This window comes from Salarias fasciatus, chromosome 3, assembly GCF_902148845.1.
Source record: "Salarias fasciatus chromosome 3, fSalaFa1.1, whole genome shotgun sequence".
NCBI lineage: Eukaryota > Metazoa > Chordata > Actinopteri > Blenniiformes > Blenniidae > Salarias > Salarias fasciatus.
In genome coordinates this window covers 29,182,781-29,197,203 of record NC_043747.1, presented here as the reverse complement: position 1 = coordinate 29,197,203, position 14,423 = coordinate 29,182,781, and the positions used below count along the sequence as shown (strand labels likewise).

General features: G+C 47.6%; 1 protein-coding gene across 1 annotated transcript; it reads left to right on the top strand.

Moving 5' to 3' along the window:
• The first annotated feature begins 283 nt into the window (after nucleotides 1-283).
• Nucleotides 284-12,146, top strand: LOC115382880 (uncharacterized). The gene is made up of 7 exons (XM_030084832.1): nucleotides 284-321; nucleotides 401-439; nucleotides 10,320-10,592; nucleotides 10,659-10,898; nucleotides 10,964-11,143; nucleotides 11,217-11,297; nucleotides 12,130-12,146. Exons 1-7 carry the CDS (start codon nucleotides 300-302, stop codon nucleotides 12,144-12,146), a joined length of 852 nt encoding a protein of 283 aa, XP_029940692.1. The 5' UTR covers nucleotides 284-299.
• The last annotated feature ends 2,277 nt before the right edge of the window (nucleotides 12,147-14,423 follow it).

Genomic DNA, 14,423 nt, shown 5'->3' with positions numbered 1-14,423 from the left:
ACCCTAAATTGCCCCCAGTGGGTGGACTGAGCTCCTTGCATGGCAGCCGCCTCCACTGGTGTGTGAATGTGAGTGTGAATGGGTGAATGAGTTAATGCAGTGTAAAGTGCTTTGGGCTCTGTCAATGCAGTGTAAAAGCGCGATATAAGTGTAGACCATTACCATTGTCCTCACATGAAGACAGAGACTGAGAGACGGCCTCAGCAGCTCAGGAGAGAAACCACAGAGCAGAGGAAGAGGGCGGGCTTCAATGACTGTGGTGAACAGCGGCCAGCAGGCTGACTGTGAGAGCGGACACCATGGAGGACAGACGTCTGCTGGGTGAGACACACTCCTCTCTGCTCCACGTCTGCTCCGTCAGGCCGGGTGGAGGTCTGACTAACCTGCCTGTCCTCCTCAGCTCTGACCTCTCTGATCATCTACACAGCAACGCTTCCAGGTCAGTCTGCTTCCTCCTCCTCTCTCTGCCTCCGAGACAAGGCCCAGAGTCCTTTAGTCTAGTTTACAGAGTCTCTCTGCTTTACTGAGGCTGTTTGATTTGGGGGACACCAGGAAACTACAACTGGAGGACATTTGTCTTGGTTACTGTGTCTGCAGAGCTTTGAGCCTTTCTCCTCAGGCGACCACAATCCAACAAGCAGCAGCTGAGTGAACGAGCTGCAGTTCAGCCTCAGTCTCTGCTCTCTCACTGCTGCTGATCCAGTCCCACAGTCCCTCAGACTCTCTGCTCCAGTTCTTAGTCCATCTGGAGACTCTGGTTCACCCATGGTCAGTCCAGACATCTCAATGTCCTGATCAGGTCCAGCAGTCAGCAGTCCGCCACCCGGTGGCTGGACTGACTTCCTGCTACCAGCTGCTCCGCTGTGAACGAGGAAATGTGATTACTGAAACAGCGTCGAGCTGTTTGGGGGAAACGTGAGAGGAGGAAGAGAGGTACAGGAGTAAAACTACTTACTGCAACATTTACTGCACAATCCAACAACAGAGCACAGTCATGTCAGTGATGATATGAATGTCCATGGATGGATGGACAGAAAGGACTCGGTGTTGCAGTCCCAAGGATTTGCACCGCTACTGAATCCACAGAGAGTTCTTGACAACGGCTGCCATCGATTTTAACCACCAGGACACAGTGTCAGCTGTGTCCCTCAGCACTACAGGGTGTTTCAGCTGCTTACAGTTGAGTCGGCCCAAATCCAAGTCGACCCCGACCAACTCGACCCCGGATACAGTCAAGTCGGTCCTATGCAAACTCGCCGTTGAGAGGGGTTCTCAGGGGGCCGACTTGACTGTAAGCTGCTTACCAACTCGGCCCAAAGCCTCTTTTGTCACACACTCACACCACAGTGTATTTCTCACGCTGAAAAAAAATACCAGTAAATAACCAGGAGGGATCAAACATGTCTGCAAGCATCTCACTTAGGTTAGGTTTAGGTTTATTTGAACATTTTCTGTTTAAACCAACGCGTACAGTCTAAAACTAAGAAGATACAAAAAGTAGAAAACAAGAAAAGAAAACAAGAAAAGAAGTCAAATAACTCAAAAGGAGTAGCCTGAAGCTATTGCTTATATATGCCCACCCCGGACATTCCAGTCATTACAGCCTCATAGTGCTGCTACATGGACAAAGACTTACGTGAGAACTCCAACTGCAAATATATTTACGTTTTACATGCACATGAACCTTCCCACAGAACCAGAACCCACAATTTCCATCCCAGCCACGTACACACTGTGGTGCATAAGTGTCTGTCCATGGATCGATTTACTTATCTTGGGGATTAGTTCACTCATTTCTCTTTAGCATATTCTTTAAGTGCATATATTTTGTATAGTTTTTTGAATTGTGATTCACTACTAGATGTTTTTAAGGTGTTGTCTAATTAATTCCATAAGTGTACGCCTTTTCTGGAGATACATTGGCTCTTCAGGGTTGTACGCATACACTGGACTTGAAGGTTATTTTTCCACTGAAAATTATATCCACCTTCTCTTTCTAAGAACCTGTTTTGGATGTTTCCAGGAAGTTTACTGTATACTGCCTTATAAATAATTAGTAGGGTTTTCAGCTTTATAATCTCATTAAAGCTCGTGTCCGGAGTTTCCGTTCGTTTCCAACGTATATATCATTTTTCAACAGAGCTTAAATGTGTCAGTCTGGTTCGATAATAATATAATATTAGCATAAAGCAATATAAAAATTTATTTATGAGCTCCGCCTTCGTCTCATAGACCCCCATGTTATCCGAAAAAGCGCCGGTCAGCGTCAGCCAATAGACTTCGAGCTTCCGCATTCTCGTGCTGTCAATCAAAGTGTGGAGCAGCCAGAGAGCACGTCGCTCGCCCAGCAGAGGAGAGTTAGCTCTGCAGCAGATATATCCACCGTCTGCTGAACATCCACCGGAAACAGCTCAACATGGAGGATGCTGCAGGACTCAGAGGCTCTCTTTTTCACCGGATGGATAATAGCGTGCACAATTAAAGGGGCGTGGCTTGGTTGCTCATGAAAGCAGAGGGAGGGGGAACCTCGAGACACTGGATTAAAAAAAACCTCTCTCGTTCAAAACTCCGGACACGAGCTTTAAGTTTTAGGATTTGAGATATTTGAAACAGTGTATTAGTAGGTTCCCTAAAACCAACGTTGTGTACAATCCTTATGGTCTTTTTTTGTAATCTAATAAGAGGTTTTAAGTAGCTAACATTTCCCCAGATCTCAGAACAATAAGTCATGTAAGGCAGAATTAATGACCAATACTACAACATAACAAGGGTTTTTTGATCTAGTATATATCTACATTTCCCTATTATTGCAATATTTCTTGCTATTTTCTGGCGTATGCTGGCAATATGTGATCTCCAGCTAATGTCGTGACGCAAGATCACTCCCAGAAATTTATATTCCTTTACACAGTCAATATTTACATCATCAATATGGATTTGAATTTGGTGTTGTCTTCTACCTTTCCCAAATAACATCATTTTCATTTTTGATAGATTTAATGATAGTTTATTTCTATGAAACCAGTTTTTCATTTTATGTAATTCTACAGTGATTTCTGTCAGTAATAGCTGCAGATCTTTGCCAGAACCCAGAATTGTTGTATCATCTGCAAATAATATAAATTTTAATTTTTTTGTTACGTTACACAACTCATTAATGTATAACAGAAAAAGTTTTGGCCCTAAAACAGATGCTTGAGGTATATCACATGATATGAATTTTAATTCTGATGCATGTTCCCCCAGCTGCACAGACTGTTGTCTGTTGTTTAAATGATTTTTCCCATTGAAATGCCACCCCTCTGATCCCATATTTGTGTAGTTTCTTTAACAGTATTTCATGGTCAATAGTGTCAAATGCTTTTTGTAGATCTAGGAAGACGCCTTTGGAATGCAATTTATTGTCAGTTTAATCAGTCACTTCCTCTATGAGATCAATTAGACCAATTGATGCTGACATGTTCTTTCGAAAGCCATACTGACTTTCATTAAGTAGATTGTATTTGTCAATAAAGCTATCTAGTCGGGCAACAAATATTTTTTTCTAAAATTTTTGATAGCTGTGGGAATATGGAAATAGATCGATAGTTTGTGAAGTGGTGCCTATCACCACTTTTAAAGATTGGAGTGACCTTGGCGATTTTCATAAGATTTGGGAATTCATCATTTCTTAAAGATTGATTATGGATATAAGTTAAAGGAGTAACAATTTGTTTTATTACTTTTTTGATTATTGTCATGTCAAGGTCATTCCAATCGGTAGATGTTTTATTCTGACATTTATTAACTATATTTGTTATTTCATTTTTATTAGTTACAAACGAAAACATAGAATTCACATTGTTTATAACGTTACATGTGGCATCGTTGTAATCTGTTGTAACAATTTTTGTAGCCAACTGGGGCCCAATGTTGACAAAATAATCATTAAATGCTTTGACTATAGAACTAATATTAGTAATTTTACCATGATTATTGTTCATATAATCAGGAAAAGATATGGACCTACATTTTTTATTTATTACATGGTTTAAAGTATTCCATAATCCTTTCATATTGTTTATATTTTTCTCAATCAATTCTTTGTAATAACCTTTCCTACATTTCCTTAATATTGTTGTTAATTTGTTCTTATATCTCTTATACTTTGTTTCTGCCTCGGTCATACTTTTCCTTATAAATGACCGATACAGTGAATTTTTCTTTTTACATGCATTTAACAACTCCTTTGTCAACCATGGACTCTTTTTTATCTTATACCCCTTTCCCACTGGCCAAAAAACCCGTTTAAACCTGCTAATTCATGGCAGTGGGAAAAGGTTTGACCCGGGATTTCGACCCAGGTCGCTGACCCTGCAATCGACCCGGTAAATTCCCCGGTCAGTTTGTAGCGGCTTTTAGTGGGAGGGACACATCCGGGAAATTACATGATGATGTCGACGCAGCGCGGCTAAGTTAGCGCGCTAGTTGTTTCTGGACACAGCGTGAGATTTCCTTCGTCAACATGACCCAGCATTGGCAAGATAGCGAGACCAGAGAGCTCCTCTGGATCCGTGGGGAGGAGGAGATTCATCTACAGGTAACAGGGACTGTTTTCCGCTGCATTGTTTACTTTCGTTTTGCTCCGTCTCGCTGATGATGTCATCAACGTGGGACACCATCAGTGCGGGAAAACGCAGCGACGCGGCTCGCCAGCAGGAGGTGAGACGCGGGTCTGCAGGCGGTGGGAAAGGCGTCTAAAAAGACGATAGTTAGCGGGTCGCAGACACGGGTCGACCCGCTAGTTGCGGTGGGAAAGGGGTATTATGTTCATATCTGAGCACAGTTTCAGGACAATATTTATCATACAAGTATTTGATTGCATTAATGAAGTTTGAATAAGCTTTATTAACAACTTTTTCTCCCAAGACATTAGCCCAATTTAATTCAGATAAACTTTTCTGTAGAGCTATAATAGATTGTTCAGACCGTTTTCTTGCCTTTTTTACTACTATTCTTTTTTCATTTTTGTGCATTTACATTACAGATGGGATTAGAAAAATTGGCAAGTGGTCACTAATATCATTGATTAAGATGCCATTTGTAGCATTGTGAAAAACATTGGTGAAAATATTATCGATTAAGGAAGCACTGTGTGCAGTTACTCTTGTTGGCCTTGAAATTACCAGATATAGAGATAAGCTAAACATTGTGTCCACAAATTTTCTGTGGGTCTGTGTGTTTTTGCTTTTAATAGATCAACATTGAAATCTCCACATACGTATATGTCCTTATGAATACAATTTGTAAATAATTTGTCTATTTGTTCTGTAAATACTACCATATCTGCACCCAGTGGTCTATATATACAGGATATAAGAATATTTTTCCTTTGTCTACATTTATTTCCACAGTAATGCATTTAAAAACTTGGTCAATTGCCATTGTCATTTTATGAATTAATTGTGCATTTAATTTTTTTATGTATATAAAGTGCCACCCCTCCACCAGACTTTTGATTTCTATTTTGAGTAAACATGTGATAATCGTCAAGTTCAAAATTTCCAGATCCATTTTCTTTTATCCATGTTTCTGATAGTGCAGTTACATTAAATTCTATTTGGAATTCATTTAAATACTCTTTAATGTATTCGAAATTTGCATATAAACTTCGACAATTTGAATGAAATATAGACATACCCTTAAGTTCAAGTTTCGTTACCTCATCGTCATCATAATACCTACACTTATAGTCAATGCCATCCATCCATCCATGCATCCATTTTTTACCACTTATCCGGGGCCGGGTCGCGGGGGCAGCAGTCTCAGCAGGGATGCCCAAACTTCCCCGTCCCCAGACTCTTCCTCCAGCTCCTCTGGGAGGATCCCAAGGCGTTCCCAGGCCAGCCGAGAGACATGGTCTCTCCAGCGTGTCCTAGTTCTTCCCCGGGGTCTCCTCCCAGTGGGACATGCCCGGAACACCTCCCTAGGGAGGCGTTCAGGAGGCATCCAAACCAGATGCCCGAGCCACCTCAGCTGGTTCCTCTGGATGTGGAGGAGTAGCGGCTCTACTCCGAGCTCCTCCCTGGTGACTGAACTCCTCACTCTATCCCTAAAGGAGCGCCCAGCCACTCTACGGATGAAGCTCATTTCAGCCACTTGTATCCGGGATCTTGTCCTTTCGGTCATGACCCAAAGTTCATGACCATAGGTGAGGGTGGGAACGTAGATTGACCGGTAAATCAAGAGCTTCGCCTTTCAGCTCAGCTCCCTCTTCACCACAACGGACCGATACAACGACCGCATCACTGCAGCTGCTGCACCGATCCGCCTGTCAATCTCGTGCTCCATCCGTACCCCACTCGTGAACAAGACCCCAAGATACTGAGGGTGCTTTCACACCTACTAGTCCGCTTGAGTGGTTCGGTTCGGACATAAATTATTCATGAATGTCGCAGCTGTCAACTGGTTCGGTTCGCAATCACACCACTTGTTTTTGCAGATGAACTATCCACTATGACCCTCCTGTCCCTTGGTGGCGCTGTTCACACAATATTGTGTTTTGGGTGACGGAAGTGAACCCTGATTGGCCAGCATGTGTGACGTAATGCGCTGTGCAGCTTGCTACGGAAGCCTCCGCCAACCAAGAAGCCTTCTCCACAACAGAGCGGACAGGACCGAGGCCAGTCAACATTCACACCAGCAGCGGCCCGCACGGAGACCGAACCGAGACCACCTCCTCGAGGAGGTCTCGGTACGGTTCTTTGTCCCGGACCAAAACTAACTGGTCCGCTTTCACACCAGCGCAAACGAACCGAACCTGCAGGAGTTGGGGACTCTAGTCCGCTTCAAGTGGACCAAATGCTGTAGGTGTGAAAGCACCCTTAAACTCCTCCACTTGGGCAAGAGTCTCTCCACCGACCTGGAGAGGGCAAGCCACCTTCTTCCGGTCAAGGACCATGGGCTTGGATTTGGAGGTGCTGATCCTCATCCCTGTTGCTTCACACTTGGCTGTGAACCGCCCCAGTGCATGCTGCAGGTCTGGGTTCGATGAAGCCAACAGGACGACATCATCTGCAAAAAGCAGAGATGAAATCCTGTGGTTCCCGAACCGGACCCCCTCCGGCCCCTGGCTGCACCTAGAAATTCTGTCCTTAAAAATGATGAACAGAACCGGTGACAAAGGGCAGCCCTGCCGGAGTCCAACATGCACCGGGAACAGGTCCGACTTACTGCCGGCAATGTGGACCAGACTCCTACTCCGGTCATACAGAGGCCGGACGGCCCTTAACAAGGGGCCCCGGACTCTGTATTCCCGGAGCCCCCCCCCACAAGACACCACGAGGGACGCGGTCGAACACCTTCTCCAAGTCCACAAAACACATGTGGACTGGTTGGGCGAACTCCCACGAACCCTCGAGCACCCTATGGAGGGTATAGAGCTGGTCCACTGTTCCACGACCAGGACGAAAACTGCATTGTTCCTCCTTAATCTGAGGTTCAGCTATCGGTCGAATCCTCCTCTCCAGTACCATGGAATAGACTTTCCCAGGGAGGCTGAGGTGTATGATCCCCCTATAGTTGGAGCACACCCTCTGGTCCCCCTTTTTAAACAGGGGGACCACCACCCCAGTCTGCCAATCCAGAGGCACCGTCCCCGACCGCCACGCGATGTTGCAGAAACGTGTCAACCAAGACAGTCCCTGCACATCCAGAGACTTAAGATACTCAGGGCGAATCTCATCCATCCCCGGTGCCTTGCCACCGAGGAGCTTACCGACCACCTCAGTGACTTCAGCTTGGGTGATGGATGAGTCCACCTCTGAGACCTCAGCCTCTGCTTCCTCCACGGAAGACGTAGTGACGAGATTGAGGAAGTCCTCGAAGTATTCCTTCCACCGTCCAACAATCTCCCCAGTTGAGGTCAGCAGCTCCCCACCTCCACTGTAAACAGTGTTGGCAGACACCTGCTTTCCCCTCCTGAGGCGCCGGACGGTTTGCCAGAATTTCTTCGAGGCCAAACGATAGTCCTCCTCCATGGCCTCTCCGAACTCCTCCAGGACCCGAGTTTTTGCTTTTTCCTTCTTCAGCTTGATGGCAGCCCTTACTTCCGGTGTCCACCACCGGGTTCGGGGATTGCCGCCACGACAGGCACCGGAGACCTTCCGGCCACAGCTCCGAGCAGCTGCTTCGACAATGGAGGTGGAGAACATGGTCCACTCGGACTCAATGTCCACAGCCTCCCTCGGGACATGAGAGAAGCTCTCCCGGAGGTGGGAGTTGAAAACCATGCTGACAAAGGCTTCCACCAGACGTTCCCAGCAGACCCTCACCACATGTTTGGGTCTGCCAAGTCTGTCCGGTTTCCTTCTCCGCCAGCGAATCCAACTCACCACCAGGTGGTGATCGGTCGACAGCTCTGCCTCTCTCTTCACCCGAGTGTCCAAAACACACGGCCGGAGGTCAGATGACACGACAATGAAGTCGATCATCGACCTCCGACCTAGGGTGTACTGGTGCCAAGTGCACTTATGGACACCCCTGTGCTCGAACATGGTGTTCGTTATGGACAAACTGTGAATAGCACAGAAGTCCAACAACAAAACACCACTCGGGTTCAGATCAGGGAGGCCGTGCGATCCAGTCACCCCCTTCCAGGTCTCACTGTCGCTGTCCACGTGGGCGTTGAAGTCCCCCAGTAGAACAATGGAGTCCCCAGTCAGAGCACTGTCCAGCACCCCTCCCAGGGACTCCAAGAAGGCCGGGTACTCTGCACTGCTGTTCGGCCCGTAAGCTGAGACAACAGTGAGGCACCTATCCCCGACCCGAAGGCGCAGAGATGCAACCCTCTCGTTCACTGGGGTGAACTCCAACACATGGCGGCTGAGCTGTGGGGCTATAAGCAAACCCACACCAGCCCGCCGCCTCTCACTGCGTGCAACGCCAGAGAAGTGGAGAGTCCAGCCCTTCTCGAGAGGTTGGGTTCCAGAGCCCAAGCTATGTGTGGAGGTGAGCCCGACTATATCTAGCCGGTACCTCTCAACCTCCCTCACAAGCTCGGGCTCCTTCCCCGTCAATGAGGTGACATTCCATGTCCCTAGAGCCAGTCTCTGTGTCCGGGGATCTGGTCGCCGGGCACCCTGCCGTCGGCTGCCACCCTTATAGTCAATGTCACTGTAAAAATGCAAGTCACGGTCCACGTTGTTTAAGGTATTGGTTGCTTTGTATTCCTCAGATGAAAATGTCTCCACTTGTCCCGTTGAGAGTCCCCCCCGCAAGTTTGCATGGGGCCGATTTGGCTAGGGGCTGACTTGGCTGTATCCCGGAACGGGGGCCAAGTTGGTTGGGGCTGGCTTCAATTTGGGCCGACTTGACTGTATCCCATTTCATCTATTCACTACAATGTACCCTGTGCTGAGGGTGGCAGGCCCACCTCAGGGTGTCCAGACCCAGGAGAGTGTCCCAACTGGTCCTCGCTTGGATTGTCTGTGAGCCTGACCCCGTACCCCAACCCCCCTCAGGGTCTCTGGTTTCAAACTGTCCTAAAGGTACCTCCACTGGGCACCCCCCTTATCGTCCAGCCCCGTCCTCTGTCTCGGCTGTGAAGTTACAGAACTGCAAAGCCTCCTGGGATTCTCCCTCCCGGGGTAGGGTCAGCTCAGTAACGAAGGCTCGTTGGCAGGAGCTGGACCAGAGGACCAGGTCTGGTCACTGCAGTGTCTGGGGGGAGAAGATCTTATGGTCTGAGTCCACTCTCATCTGCCAGTCTCTGGCTGCTTTCACTGGACCCACATCAGGGACTGAGGGGGAGGGGCTTTTCCCCCTCCTGAACTCGTTATGGTGGGCGTCCACATCCTGGATTTTGATTGGTACTCTCTTGGACTCAGCTTTGTTGACTTAATACCGGAGAACCCGGTTGAGTCTAGAGTGAAGGTCATCCAGCGACCCCGTTTGTCTTGTGCTGCAGCTCTGGAACAGCTGACTTCCTCTTCCTGTTGGCACACCCTTCCACCACCTTGGTTCCGTGTTCAGTTCTCAAGGCTTTTTACCTGAATGGTGTTGCTTTTCTAAGCCCAAGGTCTCCTCTGCTCTGCTGGACGCTGTCCACCATGTCTCAGTGGATGAGAGCAGACCTTACTGGAAGCGCTCTGTGGCTGGAGTCCCCATTAATAGGGTAGGACAGACCTCACAGCAGGGTCCAGAGAGTCAGGAGGGACATGGACAGTCTCACTTTGGCACATTTAAATTCTGCAACCAGGCTGGAGATTGGTGGCGATGGATGGATGGATGGATGATGGATGAAGATGTTCCTCTCTCAGCAGCTCTTGTCCCTGTTTCAGCGTTCTCAGCAGGACTGACTGTGAGTCCCAGCAGATCTCAGTTCCTTCAAAGAGACTCAGTGTCTCTGAGCTGTGAGAAGGACGGATGGACGGTTTGGAGGAAGACCAGCAGGAGACAGAGGAGTTCATGTGGAGATGGGTGGGGAGAACCTGCTGGTTCCTCCTGTAGAATCAGCTACATGTTGACCAGAGACAGTGGAGTTTACTGGTGTGAGTCCAGAGAGGGAGCAGCTGGAAGCAGCATCAACATCACTGTAGCTGGTAAGAGAGTCTGTCTCTCTCTGTCTCTGTCTCTCTGTCTGTCTCTCTCAGATGCTGGACTCTGCTCTCTGTGTCCAGATACAGTGGTCCTCCAGAGTCCCGTCCTCCCTGTGATGGAGGGACAGGACGTCACTCTGGGTTGTAGAACCAGCGCTCCCTCCACCCTCTCAGCTGAGTTCTTTAAAGATGGCGTCTCCATCGGGACTGAGTCCACAGGTCACATGACCCTCCGCCATGTTTCCCGCTCTGCTGAAGGCCTCTACAGGTGTAGCTTCAGAGGTGTTGGAGAGTCTCCACCCAGCTGGATCTCTGTCTCAGGTGAGGAGGACGAACCTGCTGCAGGTCTGCTGCTGAGAACCTCCTTCAACTGAGACTGATTTCAGGGAACCACAAGACAGATCCTCCTCCTGGTTCCTCCTCTGATCCTCCTCCTGGTTCCTCCTCTGATCCTCCTCCTGGTTCCTCCTCCCGTCTCCTCCCTGTGTGGATCTCCCTCTCCTCTCTCGTTGTGGTTCTCCTGCTGGTTCTCCTGCTGGTCCGGTTCTGCAGCAGGAACCCTGAAGGTGAGCAGCAGACTCCTGAAGGTTTGTCTCTTCAGACGGACGACTGTTGACGTTCTGGACGTTCTGTGTTCAGGCGCGGCAGCAGAACCTGAAGTCACCTACAGCGACGTCAACATCCTGCAGCGTCAGCAGCAGCCGGTCCGATGGAGCAGAGGTAGGAGCTCCAGACCCCCACCCAGACCCCCACCCAGACCTCCACCCAGACCCCCACCCAGACCCCCACCCAGACCCCCACCCAGACCTCCACCCAGACCCCCACCCAGCTCACCACCCAGACCCCCACACAGACCTCCACACAAACCTCCACCCAGACCACCACCCAGACCCCCACACAGACCCCCACACAGACCTCCACACAGACCTCCACCCAGACCCTCTGAAACCGCTTCAGAGGAACACTGGCTGCTGGGGTCTTTACAGGTTCTGGGTTCTTTAGTCCTCCTGGGTGAGTGACTCCAGCAGGTCTTTACAGGTTCTGGGTTCCTTTCTTCTTAATAATAATACCTTTTATTTATAATGCACTTTCCATTTCAAAAGAGATCTCAAAGTGCCACATCCAGATAAATCAATAATAAAAACATGATACAATTCGCACAGCATAATAAAATACAGTAGTACGAGAGGGTACCGGAAAGTTCCCGGACTGTGTTTATAAAATTAAAACAAGAATGATTTCAGATTTCTGGTTGTTAAATCTCGTTACAGCATGCAAAGTATCGTCTCACAAAGTTACACAGGGAAAGCACAAACAGCGCTAACGTCAACACAGTGGGACCGCTTTTTCGGAAAAGCACAAAACGGCGGAACACATCACTAAACGTGATCAGCGGCAAGCATCAGATTTATTTATTTTTGCTGGGAAAAACAGCGTCAGAAACACTCACCACGGTCCAGGAGGCGTCTAAAGATGATGCCCTGGGGAGAACGCAGGTTTTCGAGTGGTATGGGCACTTTAAAAGGGGCTTGTGTGTCCTGTGACTGCGTAGGTGAAAGGTCACCATAGCTAAACCTTTGATCTCTTTGGGCTCTCGCTTCGTAGACTCCGCCGAGTCCACCCGCTGTCAGCGGAGCGCAAAGTGCGCCGTCGGCGGATAAAGTCAATGGGGCGTGTCCAGAAAATTGTCCTAATTTCGTGAACCAGGCGCAGTCACGCCTCCATCCCGCCCACTGGCGCAGGTGGCGCAAGAGGGAGGAGAGAAAGTGGGTTTAACCCAGCTGAGAGTAATTTGACCAATCAAATGAACACCTCTCCTTTTTTTCAAATGCACTGCAGCAAAGGACACTGCTTCATCAACATGATGAACTACATTTTATTTCCTGCCCTCAATACTAAACCATAGTGAAGCAACAATGTATATGACTGTATTTTAAAATAAATAATCTCCTGAAGAGCTTGGGGAACCAGACAAATGAAATAACAATGCAGACACATTTACAGGCTAATACTTCTTTCAGAGCGCCGATCGGCTCCGCCGAGGTCTTTACATACAGTGCGCGCTTTTACGCACGGCACTATTCATTCACAAAGAAAGACAAGGCAAACTGACAGGTGCATGGCTGTAGCAAATGCATCGTGACAAGATGCAAGATCAATAAAACACACTAAGAGCCTGCCCAAGACTGTCCAAACCATGTTTTGGTCCGATGGTGTGAAATAACTTCTGACATCGTGCGGGTTTCCTCCTCAAAATCACAGGTAGAAATGATGATTCACCTGCTTTTTACGCTGTTCAACGCATGCATATACAGCCGTGCGGGATCCACATAGTTCTGCACCCGAAATATGTTCATTTTATTTTTTTAATCAGATCAATCAACTGAATGAAGCCGCTGTCATTGCGTGGAGTGTGTTGCTCAGCTCTAGTGACAAACGGACTGGTTGTCCATATGAAGGATTTCCTTTAAGCCGGTTCAAAATGACCTGAGAGATCTTCCGAGCACAAAATAGAGACTGTTCATGCATGAATGAGGAGACGCAAAGCGGAGAGTCCCTCATTTTCGACTCATTCATGATGACAGAGTTGGTGTCACAGCTCTGTGGAGACAACGTATCCTGCTCTGGGCCCGGCCGAATTGTACATTGATCCACTTGAAACCATTTTCGCGTGTGGTTTGTTTTTCTTTTGTCTTTTCTTTCTTCCTTTCTCTTTTTTTTTTGTGTTTTTCTTTTTTGTTGGTTCTTTGCCTGAGGAAGATCGACAGCGGTGGAAACCTAGCGCGAAAATAAGATAAATGAACAAAATATTAAGTCAAGAGGATCAGCAAACCTTTTAATGCCTCATGTCTGCTTTATCAATGCCTCAAATCAGGTTTCAAAATTTATTTAACTTTTTACAGTGCGCATTTGCGCAGCGTCATCTCTCACTGACACTCTGCGCACTTATGTCCCTGATAAACACGCACACACACACCAACACACATAAAAAGTTGTATTATTAACCGTCAATAATAATCAAAAGCATATTAAAATTTGTAAAATAAGTCTCCCCGGCTGCGCACCAGGACGGACAACCCCCCCCCCCTCCCCCCCCCAACACACACACACACACACACACACACACACACACACACACACACACACACACACACCGATCCGTCCTCACCCTGCCCATTTTATTCTGGGACTTCAGGCTCCACAGGACAAAGGTTTTTATTTAGAAAATATATTCGTTCTAAAATTAATTTTTGGAAACGAAAAATACATGGTTTGCTGCACTTTGATGGAGGATATAATATTTTACCTGAATCTGTAACTGGCACATCAGGAGACACTGCAGCTCCTGCTGTCAACTACCGTGTTCACTGTTGTGTTTAATTTTATTACATTAATTTATTTTTTTACACCATTTTAAGTTAGAATTATTTAGTTGTAAACTGACAGCAGCCTACAGTAATTCTCTATATCCGGAGGTGACGCGTGAGCGCTTCCATGCGCCACTGCAGGCTCTGCTGGACTGTACAGCAGCTGGAGGCCGATCGGGCATTTTTGGGGAAGCAGGATTACATTTGTTTTCGCTGTTTGGCCTGTGGCTGTTCTGACTGTGATTCAGAACGTTCCTCCTCTTCACTCCAGTCAAGATCGCTGATGTCCGACACGTCTCCGCCATTCGATTCCACCTCACTGACCTCCTGTATCATTGCTAAAGCTTCTTCCACCTTATATCTCTTATTTATGCCTGTTTTTATTGTCTTTCCTTTGGGATTTGCTTGATATTTTTGGCTGTCTGTCTGATTGTCTGCTGTCAGAGCTAGCTCCCGGTTCAGACGCGCGCAAGAACCA